The sequence below is a fragment of the Carcharhinus amblyrhynchos genome, chromosome 5 (assembly GCF_965287045.1).
Source record: "Carcharhinus amblyrhynchos chromosome 5, sCarAmb.v2.hapA, whole genome shotgun sequence".
Taxonomy (NCBI): Eukaryota; Metazoa; Chordata; class Chondrichthyes; order Carcharhiniformes; family Carcharhinidae; genus Carcharhinus; species Carcharhinus amblyrhynchos.
In genome coordinates, this window is record NC_137328.1 from 5,190,558 (window position 1) to 5,209,529 (window position 18,972).

General features: G+C 49.0%; 1 protein-coding gene across 1 annotated transcript in view; it reads left to right on the forward strand.

Moving 5' to 3' along the window:
• Positions 1 to 759: 759 nt before the first annotated feature.
• LOC145343359 (uncharacterized) overlaps positions 760 to 18,972 on the forward strand; it is a 31,418-nt gene continuing 13,205 nt past the window's right edge. Inside the window, exon 1 of the mRNA XM_080189575.1 lies at positions 760 to 1,012. Within this exon, the coding sequence (XP_080045701.1) occupies positions 769 to 1,012 (244 nt within the window). The 5' untranslated portion in view covers positions 760 to 768. The remainder of the gene's footprint in view (positions 1,013 to 18,972) is intronic.

Consider the following 18,972-nt stretch of genomic DNA (forward strand, 5'->3'; position numbering starts at 1 on the left):
AACAGAACTCCTCACTCACCTGATAGAGTGACAGTGCTTCTAAAGCTCGTGCTACCAAATAAACCTGTTGGACTTTAACCTGGTGTAGATAAACTTCTCACTGTACTCACCCCAGTCCAACAGCAACATCTCCACACCACAGGCCCTACCCCAAAGAGGGACCTCCTCTACCCCACTCTGGCACCCAAATGATTAGCCCCGCCCCTTTCATCTAACCCCGCCTTGAGCCCGCGCGCCTCTGACCACGCCCCCTCTTGCCCCACCCTCCTGCCATGCGCCGCGCTCAATGGCTCCGCCTCTCCCATGGCACGTCAATCACTGTAGCCCCGCCCCTTTTGCCGCGCCCTCCCATGCACCGCCCCCTCTGGCTAGCCCGCCCTGCCCGTGTCCGCCGCTCGCCCTATGGTCACTCCGCGTGGCCCCGCCCCGCTCTATTGGCCACGCCCCTCTCTAGCCTTCCCTGTCTATACACCCGCACGCCCGGGCCTTCCCGCCTTTTGTGCCCACTCCTGGACCCGCCCATCTCTGGCCCCGCCCAAGTCTGGCGCGGCCCCACCCCTCTCTATCCTGGCTCCGCCTTTCCCGGCCCCGCCCCTCTATTCCCGGCCCGCCCTTCTCTCCCCCGGCCCCGCCCCTCTTTCTCCCGGCCCCGCCCCTCTATTCCCGGCCCGCCCTTCTCTCCCCCGGCCCCGCCCCTCTTTCTCCCGGCCCCGCCCCTCCCTCTCCCGGCCCCGCCCCTCTGTGCCCCGGCCCCGCCCCCTCCCCGCGATGGCTGCCGCTCCGAGCGGTGACCCGAGGCCGGACAGTCCGGAGAGTTCGTGCCGGGGCTTGCGGTCTGAGGAACGGGGACAGGCAGCAAGCGGGGGGCGCTGGTTCCGCGGGTGTATGGAGCCCTCGGGCCCGGGGGGTGGTAGCGGGCCCGGGCTCAGAGCCGACACCTTCCCGCTGCTGTTCGACTCGGACGGGCGGCTGGTCAGAGAGTCTCAGTTCAGGAAACTCATCTTCAAGGAGGGTGAGTGAGGGCCAGCAGGGCCGAACAGCCGCAGGGGAGGGGCGCCTTCCTGTGCCGAATAGCCCAAAGGGTGGGAGTGATGCCTTTCAGGGTTGAATAGCCCATGGGATTCTGATGCCGAGAGTTAAATAATCCATGGGGTGTGACGCCTTCTAATGTCGAACAGCCCATGGGATTGTGATGCCTTTCAGGGCTGAACAGCCCATGGGATTGTGACGCCTTTCAGGGCTGAACAGCCCATGGGATTGTGACGCCTTCTAGTGCCGAACAGCCCATGGGATTGTGATGCCTTCCAGTGCTGAACAGCCCACGGGATGTGATGCCCTCCAGGACTGAACAGCCACCCCAGGGTTGAGCAGGTGTGATACCCCTAGGACTGAATAGATGCCCTGAAGGAGATAGACAGTGATGCCTCCCCCATTCCAGGGTAGGAGAGCCCCCTTGGGTTAGAATCCCTAGGATGAGGAGCGTGGTGAGGGGTGTGGGATATCCTGTCGTTTAGCCCCATTGCCTGGGTAGGGGGCACTAGGACTCCAAAGGAGGAGATGGTGAAGGATGCCTCCCATGGAGAGGAATCGTGTAAGAATGAGAAGAAGTATTGGCAATAGAGGATTGCTCTGAGTGGCTGCTAGTGGCATGTGTAACAAGTGACCAATTAATACTGTAATATTGTTTGGCTTGGTGTGTGGCTGTCTTAGATAGGAATGTGGTTTATTCAGGGTGCGGTTGCAGTGTGGTTACTTTGTGGTAATGGTTGCAAAGCTAAAATTAATGGGAGGCTGTGTTACTCCTCTTTACCTTAAATCGAGCAAATGACTACGTTTGCCCTCACTTTCCCCCTGATGAGGGTGTGTTTTTTTTCCCCTGCACTTATCTTGCCCATTGTATGTTTGTGCAAATACTCCTGCCCATGGTAGCAATAGATTTCAAATGCAAACTTAGAATCCTACAGTGCAGAAGGAAGCCATTTGGCCCAACGAGTCTGCATTGACCACAGTCCCACCCAGGTCCTATCCCCATAACCCCATGCATTTACCCTAGCTAGTCCCCCTGATACTAAGGGACAATTTAACATGGCCAATCCATCCAAAGACAAACACAGGACACGGCAGACAGAGTACCCTTCGTCGTCCAATACTTCCCCGGAGCGGAGAAGCTACAACGTCTTCTCCGGAACCTTCAACATGTCATTGATAAAGTCGAACATCTCACCAAGGCCATCCTCACACTCCCGCTTCTTGGTTTGAAACACCCGCACAACCTCAAACAGACCATTGTCTGCAGCAAACTACCCAGCCTTCTGGAGAACAGTGACCACAGCACCACACAACCCTGCCACAGCAACCTCTGCAAGACACGCCGGATCATCGACACGGATGCCATCATCTCACATGAGAACACCATCCACCAGGTACACGGTACATACACTTGCAACTCGGCCAACGATGTCTGCCTGATATGCTGCAGGAGAGAATGTCCCAAGGCGTGATACACTGAGGAGACCATGCAGATGCTACAACAACGGATGAATGAACATCGCTCAACAATCACCAGGCAGGACTGTTCTCTTCCTGTTGGGGGACACTTCCACAGTCAAGGGCATTCGGCCTCTGATCTTCGGGTAAGCATTCTCCAAGGCGGCCTTCATGATACACGACAACGCAGAGTCGCTGAGCAGAGACTGATAGCCAAGTTCTGCACACGTGAGGACGGCCTCAACTGTGATCTTGGGTTCATGTCACACTGTCTGTAACCCCCACGACTTGTCTGAGCTTGCAAAATCTCACTAACCATCCTGACTGGAGACGATACACATCTCTTTAACCTGTTCTTAACCCTCTCTCCACTCACATTGTCTGTACCTTTAAGACTTGATTACCTGTAAAGACGCGCGTTCCAACCGTTATTTCGTATATTGTGAACTGAAATCCTACTCACCCGATGAAGGGGCAGCGCGCCGAAAGCTAGTGGTTTGTGCTACCAAATAAACCTGTTGGACTTTAACCTGGTGTTGTGAGACTTTTCACTGTGAATCCACTTAACCCACACGTCTTTGGACTGTGGGAGAAAACTGAAGTAAACTCCATACAGATAGTCACCCAAGCCAGGAATCTAACCCAGGTCCCTGGACCTGTGAGGCAGCAGTGCTAACCACCGTGCCATGATTGGGAGTACAGGCCTGCATCCTTTACTGAACAGGCTGTATAACAACAGGTACTGCGTGTGAGAGGGTTACTGCAGTGTCACTGTCATGTGAGCAACTCTTTAGAACAGCGCATGTGTGCTGTTCTAAACATCCTTGCATTTGTATAGTACCTTTCACAGTCTCAGGGTTTCCCAAAGCACTTTACGACAAGCACATTTTTCAAGTGTAGTCTTTATTGTAATGTTGCAAATGTCAATCTCTTGTTTGCTCCCTGCTGAACTAGTGAGGGACTTTACAATAATTTCCAACTACAGTCCAATGTTTTGAGCAACGCTTAATAATTGGTAACATGCTGTACCATTAAAATAACAAGATTTCATCGACTGACATACCAAGATTTCATAAACAAAAACAGAAAATGCAGGAAAAACACAGCAAATCTGGCAATGTCTGTGGAGAGAGAGCCAGAGTTGATGTGTTGAATCCAATATGACTTCTTTTGGAACCAGATCACAAGAATTCATCTTCCGAAACCCTAAGTGGGTTTTTTTGTGAGCCTGAGAGAACGATCGATCACAACAGTGAGGGTTTTTATCAGCAGAAACTAGAAGCAGGAAGAGGCCATTCAGCCCTTTGAGCCTGCTTTGCCATTCATTATGATCATGGCTGATCATCAAATTCAATATTCTGATTCCCCCACCCCACCCCCTGATATATCCCTTGATCCCTTTAGCCCCAAGAGCTATACCTAATTTCTTCTTGAAATCACACAATGTTTTGGCCTCAGCTACTTTCTGTGGGAGTGAATTCCACACATTCACCACCCTCTGGGTGAAGAAATTTCTCCTCGCCTCAGTTCTAAAAGGTTTACCGCTTATCCTCAAACTGTGAACCCTACTTCTGGACTCCCCCACCATTGGGAACAGTCTTTCTGAATGTACCCTGTCTCACCTTGTTAAAATTTTATAAGTTTCTATAAGATTCCCTCTCACTGTTCTAAACTCCAATTAATATAATCCTAACTGACTTAAAAGTTTATTTATCAGTCACAAATAGGCTTACATTCACACTGTAATGAAGTTACTGTGAAAATCCTCTAGTCGCCACACTCTGGCAACTATATGGGTACACTGAGGGAGAATTCAGCGTGGCCAATGCACCTAACCAGCATGCCTTTTGGACTGTGGGAGGAAACCGGAGCACCCGGAGGAAACCCACACAGATGCAGGGAGAACGTGCAAACTCCACACAGACGGTGACCCAAGCCAGGAATCAAATCTGAGTCCCTGGTGCAGTAGTCTCTCTTCATATGACAGACCTGCCATCCCAGGAATCAGCCTGGTAAATCTTTACTGTACTCCTCTATAGCAAGGACATCCTTCCTCAGATAAGGACTCCAAAACCACACACAATACTCCAGCTGTGTAGTCACCAACATCTTATATAATTGCAGCAAAACATCCCTATCTCTATACTCAAACCCTCTTGCTATTACAATCATAGAATCTAATGTGCGGAAGGAGGCCATTTGGCCCATTGAGCCTGCACTGACGACAATGCCACCCATTCCCGTAACCTCACACACAGTCCAAACCCTCCTGAACTAAGGGACAATTTAGCACAGGCAATCAGCCTAACCCGCACATCTTTGGACTGTGGGAGGAAACGAGAGGAATCCCATGCAGACATGGGGAGAATGTGCAACCTCCACACAGACAGTGACCCGAGGCTAGAATCAAACCCATGTCCCTGGGGCTGTGAGGCAGCAGTGCTAACTTCTGTGCCACCCTCTTCACCTCATGATCAGCATATCCTTCTCTTCCTTTCACCCTCACGTGTTTATCTACCTTCTGCTTAAATGTTCTTATTCAGATCAACCAGTTTCACCACTAAAATAAATGGGTAACTGTGAGGAGTTTGCACATTCTCTCTGTGTCTGTGTGGGTTTCCTCTGGGTGCTCGGTTTTCTCCCACAGTCCAAAGATGAGCTGGTTAGGTGGATTGGCTGTGCTAAATTGGCCCTTAGTGTCCAAAGATGTGTAGATTAGGGAAATTAGTTGGCTAAATGCATGGGGTTATGGGGGTAGGGTGGGAGCTGGACATGGTTAAGATGCTCTGTTGGAGAGTCAGTGCAGACTTAATGGGTCAAATGGCCTCCTCTTGCACTGTAGGGATCCTATGGGAGTGGAGCATAAACACCGGTATGAGCTGGTTGGGCCGAATGGCCTGTTTCTGTGCCGTGTACGCTGTGTAATTCTTACAGCTGCAGGGGCTGCTGTGAGCCGATCAGCATTTATTTTAGGTGGTGTGGTGAATGCTTTTCCATTGAACCCTGGAGGAGTTCCGCCAGCCGCACTCAACCCAACCACCACTTCTGCGCTCTGGAAATGACTTTTTCGGGTTAGCCACAAAGTGAGCCACAAGCCAGAAATTCCTGCAGCTGCTTCACATTTTTCTCGGCGCAGATGTTAACTTGCCTGTTGTCAACCAGTGTGTCTGGAAGCCTTGTAGCTTGCAAGACGTATGTGTCAAGTAGTGAACTGGATGTATTAATTCTTCTAAATCCTTTCTTCTTGTCAATTGATTTTGACCCAGCTGTTGGAATACTGAGAGAATTGGTTTTGCACTCACTATGATTTTAATCCCTGTTGTAGTTTGCAGAGAATGATGTTGAGTGAATGGGTACAACTGGCAAATGGATTTAGTGTGGGCAAATGAGGTCATCCACTTTAGGGCAGCACGGTGGCACAGTGGTTAGCACTGCTGCCTCACATCGTCAGGGACCCGGGTTCGATTCCCGACTTGGGTGACTGCATGGCATTTGCACCTTCTCCCCATGTCTGCACGGGTTTCCTCAGGGTGCTCCAGTTCCCTCCCGCAGTTCAAAGATGTGCAGTTCAGGTGGATTGGCCATGTTGAATTGTTCCTTTGTGCCAGGAAGATTAGCATATACATGGGGTTATGGGAATAGAGCCTGGGTGGGATTGTGGTCGGTGCAGACTCGATGGGTCGAATGGCCTCCTGCACTGTAAGGGTTCTGTGATTTAGAGGGATAGAAAACGGGGAACTTTCTAAACGGTGAAAAGCTCAAAGCAATGAAGGTCCAAAGAGACTTGGTGGCGGTGGGTGTGGAGCGATTTGGCCTTGGGGATTCAGGTACACAGATCATGTCATGAGCAAGTACAAAATAAATCAAAGGATCATGAAATGCTGGCACTTTTTATCTAGAGAAGGAAAGACTTGTATTTATATAAAGCTTTCCACAACCACTTGATGTCTCAAAGCACTTTACAGCCAATTAAGTATTTTTTGAAGTGTAATCACTAGTGCAGGAACTCAGGCAGTAGCAGTCCATGCTTCACCTGTTCAAAGCCCCTATTAGACTACACCTGGAGGAGTGTGAATGGTTCTGAACATCACGCCTCGGGAGGGATATACTAACCTGGCAGGGAGAGCAGAGCAGATTTGGCAAAATGTCACTGGGGCTCCAAGGGTTAAAATATAAAGAGAGGTTGCACAAATTAGTGTTGTATTCCCCAGGAAAAGTCTCACAACACCAGGTTAACACCACGTTAATAACATAGGGGTGGCATGGTAGCATAGTGGTTAGCGCTGCTGCCTCACAGCGCCAGGGATCCAGGTTCAGTTCCTGGCTTGGATCACTGTGTGGAGTTTGCACGTTCTCCCCGTGTCTGTGTGGGTTTCCTCCAGGTGCTCTAGTTTCTGAAAGACGTGCTGGTTAGGTGCATTGACCCGAACAGGTGCCAGAGTGTGGCAACTAGGAGAATTTCACAGTAACTTCATTGCAACGTAAATAAATAAACTTTACTTACTTAAAGTCCAACAGGTAACCTGTTGGACTTTACATGGTGTTGTGAGACTTCTTACACCCCAGTCCAACACTGGCTTTTCCACATCATTCCCTGGAAATTAGATTAAGGTAGTAATTTGATCAAAGGTTTCGAGCTAGGCTGGGAACAAATGCAGTGGAAGCTGAATAAATAAAACTAGCACGGGTGAAGTCACTCCTTTAAAGGTGCGTGTCTCTGGCTGAGTGGCATACAAATAATGTAGCTTGCAGCTGACAATAGGGAAAGCAGATGTGTGCTTTTCCCACTGCTTGTAATAATGATGGTAATTTAAAGTCCTGAGTTGTTGGAATATGTTGACAGAAGGATATGTCTGGCAGCAGATGGTTGGGGTGCTCTGTGTTGACAGTGTGGTAAATGATGGTAATTTATTCATGTTTGTTGCTGGAGTCAGGAGCAGAAGCATTCCTCCTCGTCAGCATCACATCTAGGGAAACTCTCAATTCAACACTTTCACTTCGCTCAGTGAAGATTCCAGAGTTTCAGCTTTTTGAACTTCCCTACCAAACAAAGCATTATCAAATGGTGGTGGTGTTACCCCTGTAAGGTCAGCTGTGTGCCGAGTATGACGGGCCATTCAGCCCATCTGGTCTCATAGCATCCTTATGGTGAAGAAAGAGGCCATTTGGCCCATCAACACTCTGACAGACTATCACATCCAGGATGTTTCTCCAACCCTATCCTCATAACCCCATACCTTTACCTCAGCTGATCCATCTAACCCACACATCCTGAGACGCTATGGACAATTTAGCATGGCCAATCCACCTCACCTTTGGACCGTGGGAGGATACTGGAGCACCCAGAATAAACCCATGCAGACACGGGGAGAATGTGCAAACTCCACACAGACAGTCAGCCAAGGCTGGAATTGAACCCAGGTCCCTGGCGCTGTGAGGCAGCAATGCTAACCACTGTGCCACATATCCTTCTATTCCTTTTTCTCTCGTGTTCTTATCTAAATTCCCCTCCCCAAACACCACCCCCACCACTCCAGAGCAGAAAGTACAGGAGAACGTAAGCAAGAAGCAGTATCCTATCAACTTTACTAATGTCACAAAGGCAGGAATGGTTAGGTTGCACTTCTAATGCCAAATCACTGCAACTTCTTCTGTGTCTGATTCTGTCTTCGTGTCATCTGTGTTTGATGAATATTTATTTTTTGGTGGGGGGACGGGGGAACAGAGGGCACCATATAATTGAAAACTGTACTTGTGAGAATGTTCAGATCCAGTTGACTGGCAGGGAGTGGGGGGGTCTCCATTTAATGACCCACCGGAAAACAGCGCCTCTGACAGTGCGGCCCTCCCTCGGTGCCGACTCTCTGACAGTGCGGCCCTCCCTCGGTGCCGACCCTCTGACGGTGTGGCACTCCCTCGGTGCCGACCCTCTGACAGTGCGGCCCTCCCTCGGTGCCGACCCTCTGACGGTGCGGCCCTCCCTCGGTACTGACCCTCTGACAGTGCGGCCCTCCCTCGGTGCCGACCCTCTGACAGTGCGGCACTCCCTCGGTGCCGACCCTCTGACGGTGCGGCCCTCCCTCGGTACTGACCCTCTGACAGTGCGGCACTCCCTCGGTACTGACCCTCTGACAGTGCGGCCCTCCCTCGGTGCCGACCCTCTGACGGTGTGGCACTCCCTCGGTGCCGACCCTCTGACGGTGCGGCCCTCCCTCGGTACTGACCCTCTGACAGTGCGGCCCTCCCTCGGTGCCGACCCTCTGACAGTGCGGCCCTCCCTCGGTGCCGACCCTCTGACAGTGCGGCCCTCCCTCGGTGCCGACCCTCTGACAGTGCGGCCCTCCCTCGGTGCCGACCCTCTGACAGTGCGGCCCTCCCTCGGTGCCGACCCTCTGACAGTGCGGCCCTCCCTCGGTGCCGACCCTCTGACAGTGCGGCCCTCCCTCGGTGCTTCTCACTGAGTGTCAGGCTAGATTTTATGCTGAAGTGAGGCTTGAATCAATGAGCTGACTCAGGCGGGAGTTCTATCCGGTGAGTCATTGAGCGCGTTTGGAAGGGGAAAATAACAGCAAACTTACAAAGAAGGCAAACAAAAAAACAACATACCCAGAATATTTCATCAGCTTTGAAAAGAGAAAATTTCCATTCATGTTTGATGTTTCTGACAGTCATTCTCCAACTCAGAGTTGTTCCCTCTCCTTTTCAGAAAGATTCTAACTTTTTATCCCAGAGTTACTAATCTCCCTCTCTTGTAGAGCTTGCTTATTTTAACAGCACCGTGGAAAGGTATTGTAGGATAGTGATAACAAGTTTATTTCTGTGCTTTCACTGTGATGATCTTGTTTCCATGGCAGTGTCATGTACATCCTCAGAGTGCAGACTCCTCCGTTCTACTTCATGTAACCCTGTAGAGAGGTGACAGGGTCTGGGAATTGAGTGACCACATGGGATGAGGGTTAGTGTTTGTATAAAGGGTAGACACCAACACAGGGCCAGCTTGGCCGAGGTGCCTGTTCCTGCATTCTAGCCCTTTGCAGATTGGCGACACGGCAGGGGTTATCGCAGTTTAATGTTCAGCCCATCTGCGTGGAACTGCAATGTGCTACAGGTGGCACAGTGGTTAGCAGTGCTGCCTCGGAGCACAAGGACATGGGTTCGCTTCTGGCCTTGGGTCACGGTCTATGTGGAGTTTGCACATTCTCCCCGTGTCTGCGTGGGTTTCCTCTGGGTGCACCGGTTTCCTCCCACCGTCCAAAAGATGTGCGGGTTAGTTGATTGGCCATCTTAATTGACCCTTAGTGCCAGGGGGATTAGGAGAGTAAAAATATGGATTTACTCAGTTAATGGTAGGGCGTTGGGGAGAGTTACAGAGCAAAGAGACTCCTTGAAAGTGGAGTCACAGGTGGACGGAGTGGTGAAGAAGGCATTCGGCATGCTTGGTTTCATTGGCCAGAACATTGAATACAGGAGTTGGGATGTCTTGTTGAAGTTGTGCAAGACATTGGTAAGGCCACACTTGGAGTACTGTGTACATTTTGGTCCCCCTATTATAGAAAGGATATTATTAAACTAGAAAGAGTGCAGAAAAGATTTACTAGGATGCTACTGGGACTTGATGGTTTGAGTTATAAGAAGAGGCTGGATAGACTGGGACTTTTTTTCTGGAGTGTAGGAGGCTGATGGGTGATCTTATAGAGGTCTATAAAATAATGAGGTTCCTAGATCAACTAGATAGTAAATATCTTTTCCCAAAGGTAGGGGAGTCTAAAACTAGAGGGCATAGGTTTAAGGTGAGAGGGGAGAGATACAAAAGTGTCCACAGGGACAATTTTTTCACACAGGGTGGTGAGGGTGGACCTGCCAGAGATAGTGGTAGAGGCAGGTACAATTTTGTCTTTCAGAAAGCATTTAGACAGTTACATGGGTACGATGGGTATTGAGGGATATGGGCCAAACATGGGCAATTGGAACTAACTTACAGGTTTAAAAAAAAGGGGCACCATAGACAAGTTGGGCCAAAGGGCCTCTTTCTACGCTGTAAATCTCTATGACTCTGTGAGGTAATGGTGTTAGTGGCTGGGTGGGATTGTTGTCAGTGCAGGCTCGATGGGCCAAGTGGCCTCCTTCTGCACTGTAGGGATTCTATGTTTCTATCTCTGTGTTTCTCTATCGGAGCTGGTCGAGCAGCCAGAAAACATAACTGTGAACAGAAAGTTTTAGAGAATGGCGTGCGGTTCCGCGCGCCCTCACGTGCCCTCTCACACCCACGCACGGTCACACTAGCTCTTGCGCACACTCGCACAAGTTCATGGGTGTGCAACCCTCTCATTTATCTTTGTTTGCAGCCTATTCGCACTGCGTGGTCTCTAAGATGCTGCCTGGCCGTGCGCATATGTATCATCAGGGGAATGCTGGAGGTTTGTGATCCCTTTGTTCCTGAGTGCTGGCTGATGCATTTTGAAGGGAGCTTGGACTGTGAAGCCATTGATTAGCTGAAAGTGAGTTCATAGAATTCTTAGAGTGCCAAAGGAGGCCATTCAGCCCATCAAGTCTGCACCACTCTCCCAAAAAGCATCTTACCCAGGCCCTATCCCCGTAACCCCCGCATATTTACTCCAGCCTCGTTTGCTGCTTCAATTCTTTTCTCTGCCCGGCTAACCCTTGGGTTCCTCCTTTAGCGCCACCATTCCAAGCTGTTGACTTTCCTTTCTTGCCCTTTCCTGGTGGACCGAGCTTCACATCCCCATGGTCTACACCAGGGGAAGTTCAGAACGAAAACCTTGCCTGGGATGGCATCGCTGTCTGTTACGGGGCCAACTAAAGGATGGAGGAGGGGTAATCTCTGTGGAGGGAATTGTCAAAGTAGGAAGAGAACTGGAGTTAGGGGAGGTGAGCGGTCAATGACTGGGGAGGGATATTGTATTTAACTATATTTGTTTTCAAAGTTCTGCACCCGGCTTTGGAAAAGGCTTCCCTAGCTCAGCAATGCAGTCTGCAAAGACCATAGCTGTGTCTGTTTTCACATCATTTTTCACCGATTTTAATAAAATGAGACAACTTGTGTGAGATAGCCCCGCAACCTCATCGACTTGCCTGTTAGAGAGAATGCACAGCCCCGTTGTAACAGAGGTGACTAAATAATTGGCTGTTTGTTTACTCAAGAGGAATGGTTGTGCAATATCCGGATCCTTGCTGCAAGTTTTATGGTATATTGCCACAGTTACAATGTTGAGTGAAATAAGGCAGGACTTGCATTTTTCTAACGCCTCATCCCTCCCAATCATTTCTGCACCCTCCACACTTTCATCCCTCCCTGCCTCCTCTGTGCCGTTTGCATCCTCATCCCTCCCTGCCTCCTCCGCACCCTCATCCCTCCCTGCCCTCTCCGAGCCCTCCACACCCTCATTCCTCCCTGCCCCCTCCGCACCCTCATCCCTCCCTGCCCCCTCTGCACCCTCATCCCTCCCTGCCCCCTCCGAGCCCTCCACACCCTCATCCCTCCCTGCCTCCTCCGTGCCCTCTGCACCCTCATCCCTCCCTGCCTCCTCTGTGCCCTCCGCACCCTCATTCCTCCCTGCCTCCTCTGTGCCCTTCACACCCTCATCCTTCCCTGCACCCTCCATGCCCTCCACAGCCTCATCCCTTCATGCCCCCTCAGTGCCCTCCGCACCCTCATCCGTCCCTGCCTCCTCTGTGCTCTCCAAGATCTCTGCACCTTTCCAATTCTGGTCTCGGGTCCATATCTTGATGTTAATCACTACATAATTGACAGCTGTCTACGCCCCTCACCTCTGGAATTCCCTCCCTAAAACTCTTCACTTTACCCCTCTCTGTTAAGCCATCCTTAAGCTACCTCTTTGGGCAAACTTCTGGCCATCTCCTTGTGTCCCGTGGAGTTGGGTGTGTGTTTATTGGGATCGCTATTGGCTAGTGCCTCTGTTAAATGTCTGTAAATGTTAAATGTCTCTGTTAAATGTAGCTTGTTATTTAATTATAAGAAACGCGGCAACCAGTTTGTGTGCAGCAAGGTCTCACTGTCTCAGTGAATATGGGCGAGGGATAAATATTGTTCATGGTACAGCGGGCGAAATTCCATTTTTAGAAATAGTGCTGAGGGAGCTTTTACATCCAACCAGGTGAACTGACCTGCTTGAAACCTCCCAACAGTGCTGCACTCCCTCAGTACCGCACTCGGAGCACCTGCCTGTAAAGTGGGAATTGAACCAGCCACTTTCTAACTCAAGATGAGCCTCAACTCATTGCTAAATGGTCCAGAATTCTCGCTCAATGAATTATATTATTTTAAACGTGTAAGTAATACAATTGAGCCTGCTTTCAACTCCAGTGCAGTGGACAAACCTTCACCTGCTTTTGACAATAGTCGGTAACCAGCTTTTGAAAGGCTTTTACGTGTGTGAATGGAGGCTCACAAAGCACTCTGATTCTGAGTAAATCTTGACTGTGACCTAACGACTTGGCCATCAATACACTGCTTGCCATACTCGATTAGCTGAATTTTAGTCAGATGCTGTGTTTTCAAGGTACTTTGTGCGGCTCTGGTACTCGAGAGGAAAGCTGTTTGTGAGTGTGAGCACATGGCACAATGAGAGAGCCAGTGGGTTGGAATGCTTTCTTTCAGACACCAGTGAGACAGCCTTTACAGCCGGCAAGTCCTCTCGCATTCTTCACTTGAACTAAAATAGTTTCATAAATGTAGAGCTGGTGTCACCTAAATGGAGGAGTAACAATCTTTTTAGCGGGTCTAGCCCCCTATTCGGGTGCTTTCATAGAATGTTTCCATGCAGGAGAAGGCAATTCGGACCATCATATCGGTGCTAGCTCTTTGAAAGGTCCAGCCAATTGGCCCCACTGCCTTCACAGAAAATGCTGGAAAATCTCAGCAGGTCTGACAGCTTCTGTGGAGAGAGAATAGAGCCAACGTTTCGAGTCTAGATGACCCTTCATCAGAGCCTCATCTCTCCCTGCTTCCTCTGTGCCCTCATCCCTCCCTGCACTGATGAAGGGTCATCCTGACTCAAAACGTTGGCTCTATCCTCTCTCCACAGAAGCTGTCAGATCTGCTGAGATTTTCCAGCATTTTTCTGTTTTTTGTTACAGATTCCAGCATCAGCAGTGATTTGTGTTTAGTCATACTCCCTTGTGTCCTGTAGTCCTACAAAGTTTTCCACTTCAATTATTTATTGAGTTTCCCTTTGAAAATTACTGTTTCAGTCAGCTTCCACTGTCCTTACAGGCAGCACATTCCAGATCCTCACAACTCTTTTAAAAAATACCTCATTTGTCCTCTGATTCTTTTGCCAATTCCCCGTAATCTGTCACTGCTGGTTAGCAGCTTTCTGTTGCTGGAAGCAGTTTCTCCAAGTTCCTTCATCTGCCTTGTAGATGCTATCGTAGAACATAGAAGAATACAGCACAGTACAGGCCCTTCGGCCCTCGATGTTGTGCCGAGCTTTTCCGAAACCAAGATCAAGCTAACCCACTCCCTGTCTTGTTCCTTAAAGCTGTGAAGGCCCACAGCCCCGATCTAACAATGTCAGCCATGGCTCAGCGGGCAGTGGGAGTCGGAGAGTAGTTGTATGTTCAAGTCCCACCCCTGGGCTAGGGCACAGAAAATCCAAACTAACACTCACAGTACAGTGCTGAGGGAGCGCAGTGCTGTCAGGTACCGTCGTTCGGGTGGGAGGTCACCTCTCTGGGGTGAGTGTTAAAAAACTCCCCGAGCAGCATGTTAAAGATGATCAGGGGAGAGTTCTCCCCTGAGATCCTCAACTAGCTATACCGTAGCGGGTTATCTGGTCATGATCACGTTACTGCTGTGGGATCTTGCTGTGCACAAATTGCCTTTTGCGTTTCCTAATTTCCGACCACGATTGCATGTTGAAAATTGGTTTGGAAAAATGCCATGGGATGTGCCAAGGTTGTGAACGGAGTGATTAAGATATAGATATCGTCCCCAAGGTACCCCTGCCTTGTGACACCTATGAAAACGTTTTGAGGCATACAAGATGATCAGAGGGTTAGATAGGGTGGACAGTGAGAGCCTTTTTCCTCAGACGGTGATGGCTAAAACGAGGGGACATGGCTTTAAATTAAGGGGTGATAATTATAGGACGGATGTCAGAGGTAGGTTCTGTACTCAGAGGGTAGTAAGGGCGTGGAATGCCCTGCCTGCAGCAGTTGTGGACTCGCCAACTTTAAGGGCGTTCAAACGGTCAGTGGATAGGCATATGGACAACATTGGGATAGTTTAGGTTAGAGGGTCATTAGATTGGTTCCGCTGGTCGGCGCAACATCGAGGGCTGAAGGGCCTGTACTGCGCTGTAATGTTCTACGTTCTATCTCAGCATCAACTTTTATTGAATTCAAAATTTTCCGCCTCTTGCGCGGGAGATGAATTCACAGGCTTGAGAGAGCAGATTGTTAATGTGTGTGGCCTGGGCTCGTCTGTCATTTGAAGTGTGAGCAATCATTGCAGGACAGGCAAAAGCAGCACCAACAACAGTCAAAAAAAACACTCATTCTAATGTCTGCCTTGTGCCGATTTCTTCAACTTCTACTATGGGAGAGAGGGAAAAACTGCTTGATTCTGCATTTATACAATTTGGCCTGAGGCAGCTTATCAGAAATGAACATTTTAAGAATACAATAACTAAAAATTCTGAAAGGACACACTGTAATTCTAATCCTTGTACACCAGGTCCGTTCCCTGCAGAACTGTCTAATCTTGAGGACAGTGTGCAGAATTGAAATTTGGTTATTATTCCTTGTCCTCCAGCTGTGGGAAAATGTTATAATAAACAGCAATGGCTTAACACTCGTGAGTCTCCAATAGACATGTGACAACATGAGGCTGTATGTTTCAGCATATAAAAACATTTCTGTGTTGCTGGATGTACTTACCAAATTCCAACTGGGCTGCACGCACACATACACATCTTCAAATATATTCAAGGGGAAACTTGTATTTAAAGGGGAGCAGGAGAAGCAGAGAGCAAGAATGGAGTGGGCACCACAGTGGCGCAATGGTTAGTACTACCGCCTCAGTGCCAGGGACCCAGGTTCAATTCCCAACCTAGGTCACTATCTGTGTGGAGTTTGCGTGTTTTCTCCGTGTCTGTTTGGTTTTCCCTGGGTACTCCAGTTTCCTCACACAGTCAAGATGTGCAGGTTAGGTGGATTGGCCATGCTAAATTAACCTTTAGTGTCAGAGGGACTATTAGGGTAAATGCATGGGGTTATGGAGATAGGACCTGGGTGGGACTGTAGTTGGTGCAGACTTGATGGGCCGAATGGCCTCCTTCTGCACTTAGGGATTCTAGAACATTATGTTGATGGGAAGAGATGAAGTAGAGTGGGAGAGGGCTCAGGCGTTAATGTTGCATTCGTTGCATCGTTAAGGATAAAGGGTGGAGGATATTGATTGATTCAGATATCTTGGGTACGTATAAATTGGACCCAGTGGCACTTTTGGAATGTAGGCAGCTCAAGTGTGCGGTGGACTCCCCCGTCTGAACTGACCCCCATTGGCCCTGTGCCCTGATACCTCTCTCGGGAGCCACAGCCCCACAGTTTAAGCCGTCTCGTGGACATTCCCTCTGTGCCTTTCCTTTCGATGCAGAGGGGATCTCCCTGTACAGCCTGCTGCTGCACACGCTCCACTTTCTTGCCTTTTTTTCCATCATCAGGACACGCCTTTGGCGTTCTGTCCCACCGTCCGGCGTTGGGGGATATCCCAGGTGACGGACTCTTTATGTGGGAGTCCTCCCTTTCTCCATCAGAGACCTGGCGTGGAGGGTGTTGCAGGCATTGCAATCGTAGAGTTAGGTGACCCACTGGGCCGCATGTCTTTGCGGCAACCCAGGGCAGCCTGTATTCCACATTGATGTGGATTGCCCTGGCGGGGGGCAGCCCCTTTTCTGTTATCTGAAGGAGCTGCTCCTTAAATTCTGATTGCACTTCAGCCCCACGTCACTGATTTTGTGCTGATTTCAAGCTGGATGGTGAAGTATGAAATTGGATGCAAATTCTTTTTACGGTAGTTGCTTTATCTACAGAATGCAGCAGGGGAGAGGGGTGGGAAGGGAGGGAGAATGACCTACCCATAAGCTTGCTACTGAGCGTGGCCAAAGTATTCATTAATAGGTCCAGGCAGCGGATGGTCGAGGGGGATCATCTGACCGCAAGTCTGCCCCTTCTACTGTGGCTACATTCGCTTAATTTTAGTCACAGTGCCCCCCCCACCCCCCCCCCAGGGCTGTCATCCTGTGTCATTTCTGTTTAATTTATTGATTATTGTTTTATTTAACAAGGATCTGACTACAGCTGGTGAGGGAGCATGCTGTGTCCATCATTACACCTGAGACCCTCCATCCCCAGGGGCGCCGTGGGGCCTGGGGTACATCAGTGATATGTTGGTTCAGTTAGTACAGCTTCCTTCTACGTCCCTGTTTTAATTACACTGCCCCGTCAGGGACTGTCATCCCCGTCCATCAGCTAATTTGTCTTGACCATTTGTTTTCTATAAAGAGAGATTGCTGGGCCACTTGGTTAGTTTAGACAGGAAGCAGACATACGTAATACTGCGTTCGGTAGATAGACCAACTATCACAAAAAGGATTGGCATCTAGTTTTATACTTCACCATCTAGCTTGAAATCTGTTTACCATCGTGTGGAGCATAAACACCAGCATAGAATCCTGCAGTGCAGAAGGAGGCCATTTGGCACAGCGCTGACCACAATCCCACCCAGACCCTATCCCTACAGCCCTTATCTTATGCTCTTACATTTTGTTGAGGGCCTCTCTGATTCGTGCATTTATCTTGCTGATCCCCCCCCCCGACAGTTAGGGGAAACTTAGCATGGCCAATCCTGCACATCTTTGGACTCGGTTGGTTTGGCGTATAGACCAGCTGGGCTGAATGGCCTGTTTCTGTGATGTAAATTCCATTTGCTCAAGCTTGTTAGCTGTGTCCTGAAAGCACGTTGTTTGTCTTGATGTGGACAGCAATGAGTTAAAGCAGTACAGGAATTACTATCTAGGGATCGGCGTACTGCTTTCAGGATTAAGAAGCCTGCCTCTTTGTGGGCTGATGGAGAAGGAGATCATCAAGAAGTCATTCCACCTTTGAAATCCTGCTTGCCTGTGAAGTTTTTAAATGCTTGATGTCACTGGTAAGTGTTTAGATAGTTATTCGACATACAAGTTGCATCTTGTAGTGCCAACTTCAAACATATTAACCTGAGAACTGTAATTATTTTGAACCTTTTATGCTCATCTTTAATCTGGGTAAATTGAAAGCCATGGCTGCAGGTAATGTAAGTGTAGCTGGTTTGCCATTCTAAAATGTTTGGCTCCTAACTGCTTAGTTTCCGCTTGCGATGGTGAGGTATGTCTCCTGAGGCAGGAACATAATTGTGTTCTGATCTTCAAAGACTCTGTTAAAAGCTTTTAACAATGTTTCTGACAAGTTTATTCGTATAAGTTAAGTGGAATCATAGATTTTTTGGTTTTTTTCCTACTATATTCATTTTGCATATTTGTAATTATAAATATTGTAAATAAATTGGATTGATAGCGTTAGCCTGAAAAGTACGATCCTAAGCTGGTGTTCCTCTGAGGGAATGAATGAATGATGACCGACTGGGGCACACTCTAACACTGTATCTTGGATATAATTAATAAAGAATTTTCCAGGGACACTTTGCAATTAACATTTTACCGAAAATATGTCAGTCTTGTTAGGTAGATGGGTCTGTCAAAAGAAAGTGAATTTTAATGCAAGCTTGAACAAAGAATTCATGGAAAGGTGGGGATGGAATGATTAATGATGGAATCATTAGAAGATGAGGCTGCCTAAGGATCTTTGTGATACCATCAGCCTAGAATCATAGAATCCTGCAGCCCAGTAGGAGGCCATTCAGTCCATCGAGCTGTCACCAACAACAATCCCATCCAGGCCTGATCCCTGTAATCCCATACACCCTGCTGTTTCCCCCTGACGCTAATGAACAATTTAGCATGGCCAATTCATCTAATGCGCACATTTTTAGACTGTGGGAGGAAACTAGAGCACCTAGTTCTATGGTGCAGCTGTAAAAGTTGGTGAGAGTCATAACTGACATGCCAAATTTCCTTAATCTTCTGAGAAAGTAGAGGCATTGGTGGGCTTTCTTAATTATAGTGTCGGCACGGGGGGGACCAGTGCAGGTTGTTGGTGATCTGATCGCCTAAAAACTTGAAGTGCAGAGTTCTCTGGAGTGGGACTTGAACCCACAGGTTTCTGACTCAGGAGTAAGAGTGCTACCCACTGGGCACCAATCTCCCATCCACTAACTCTGTCTACACTTCCCGCTGCTTCGGCGAAGCAGCCAGCATAATTAAGGACCCCACGCACCCCGGACATTCCCTCTCCCACCTGCTTCTGCCAGGAAAAAGGTACAAAAGTCTGAGGTCACATACCAAC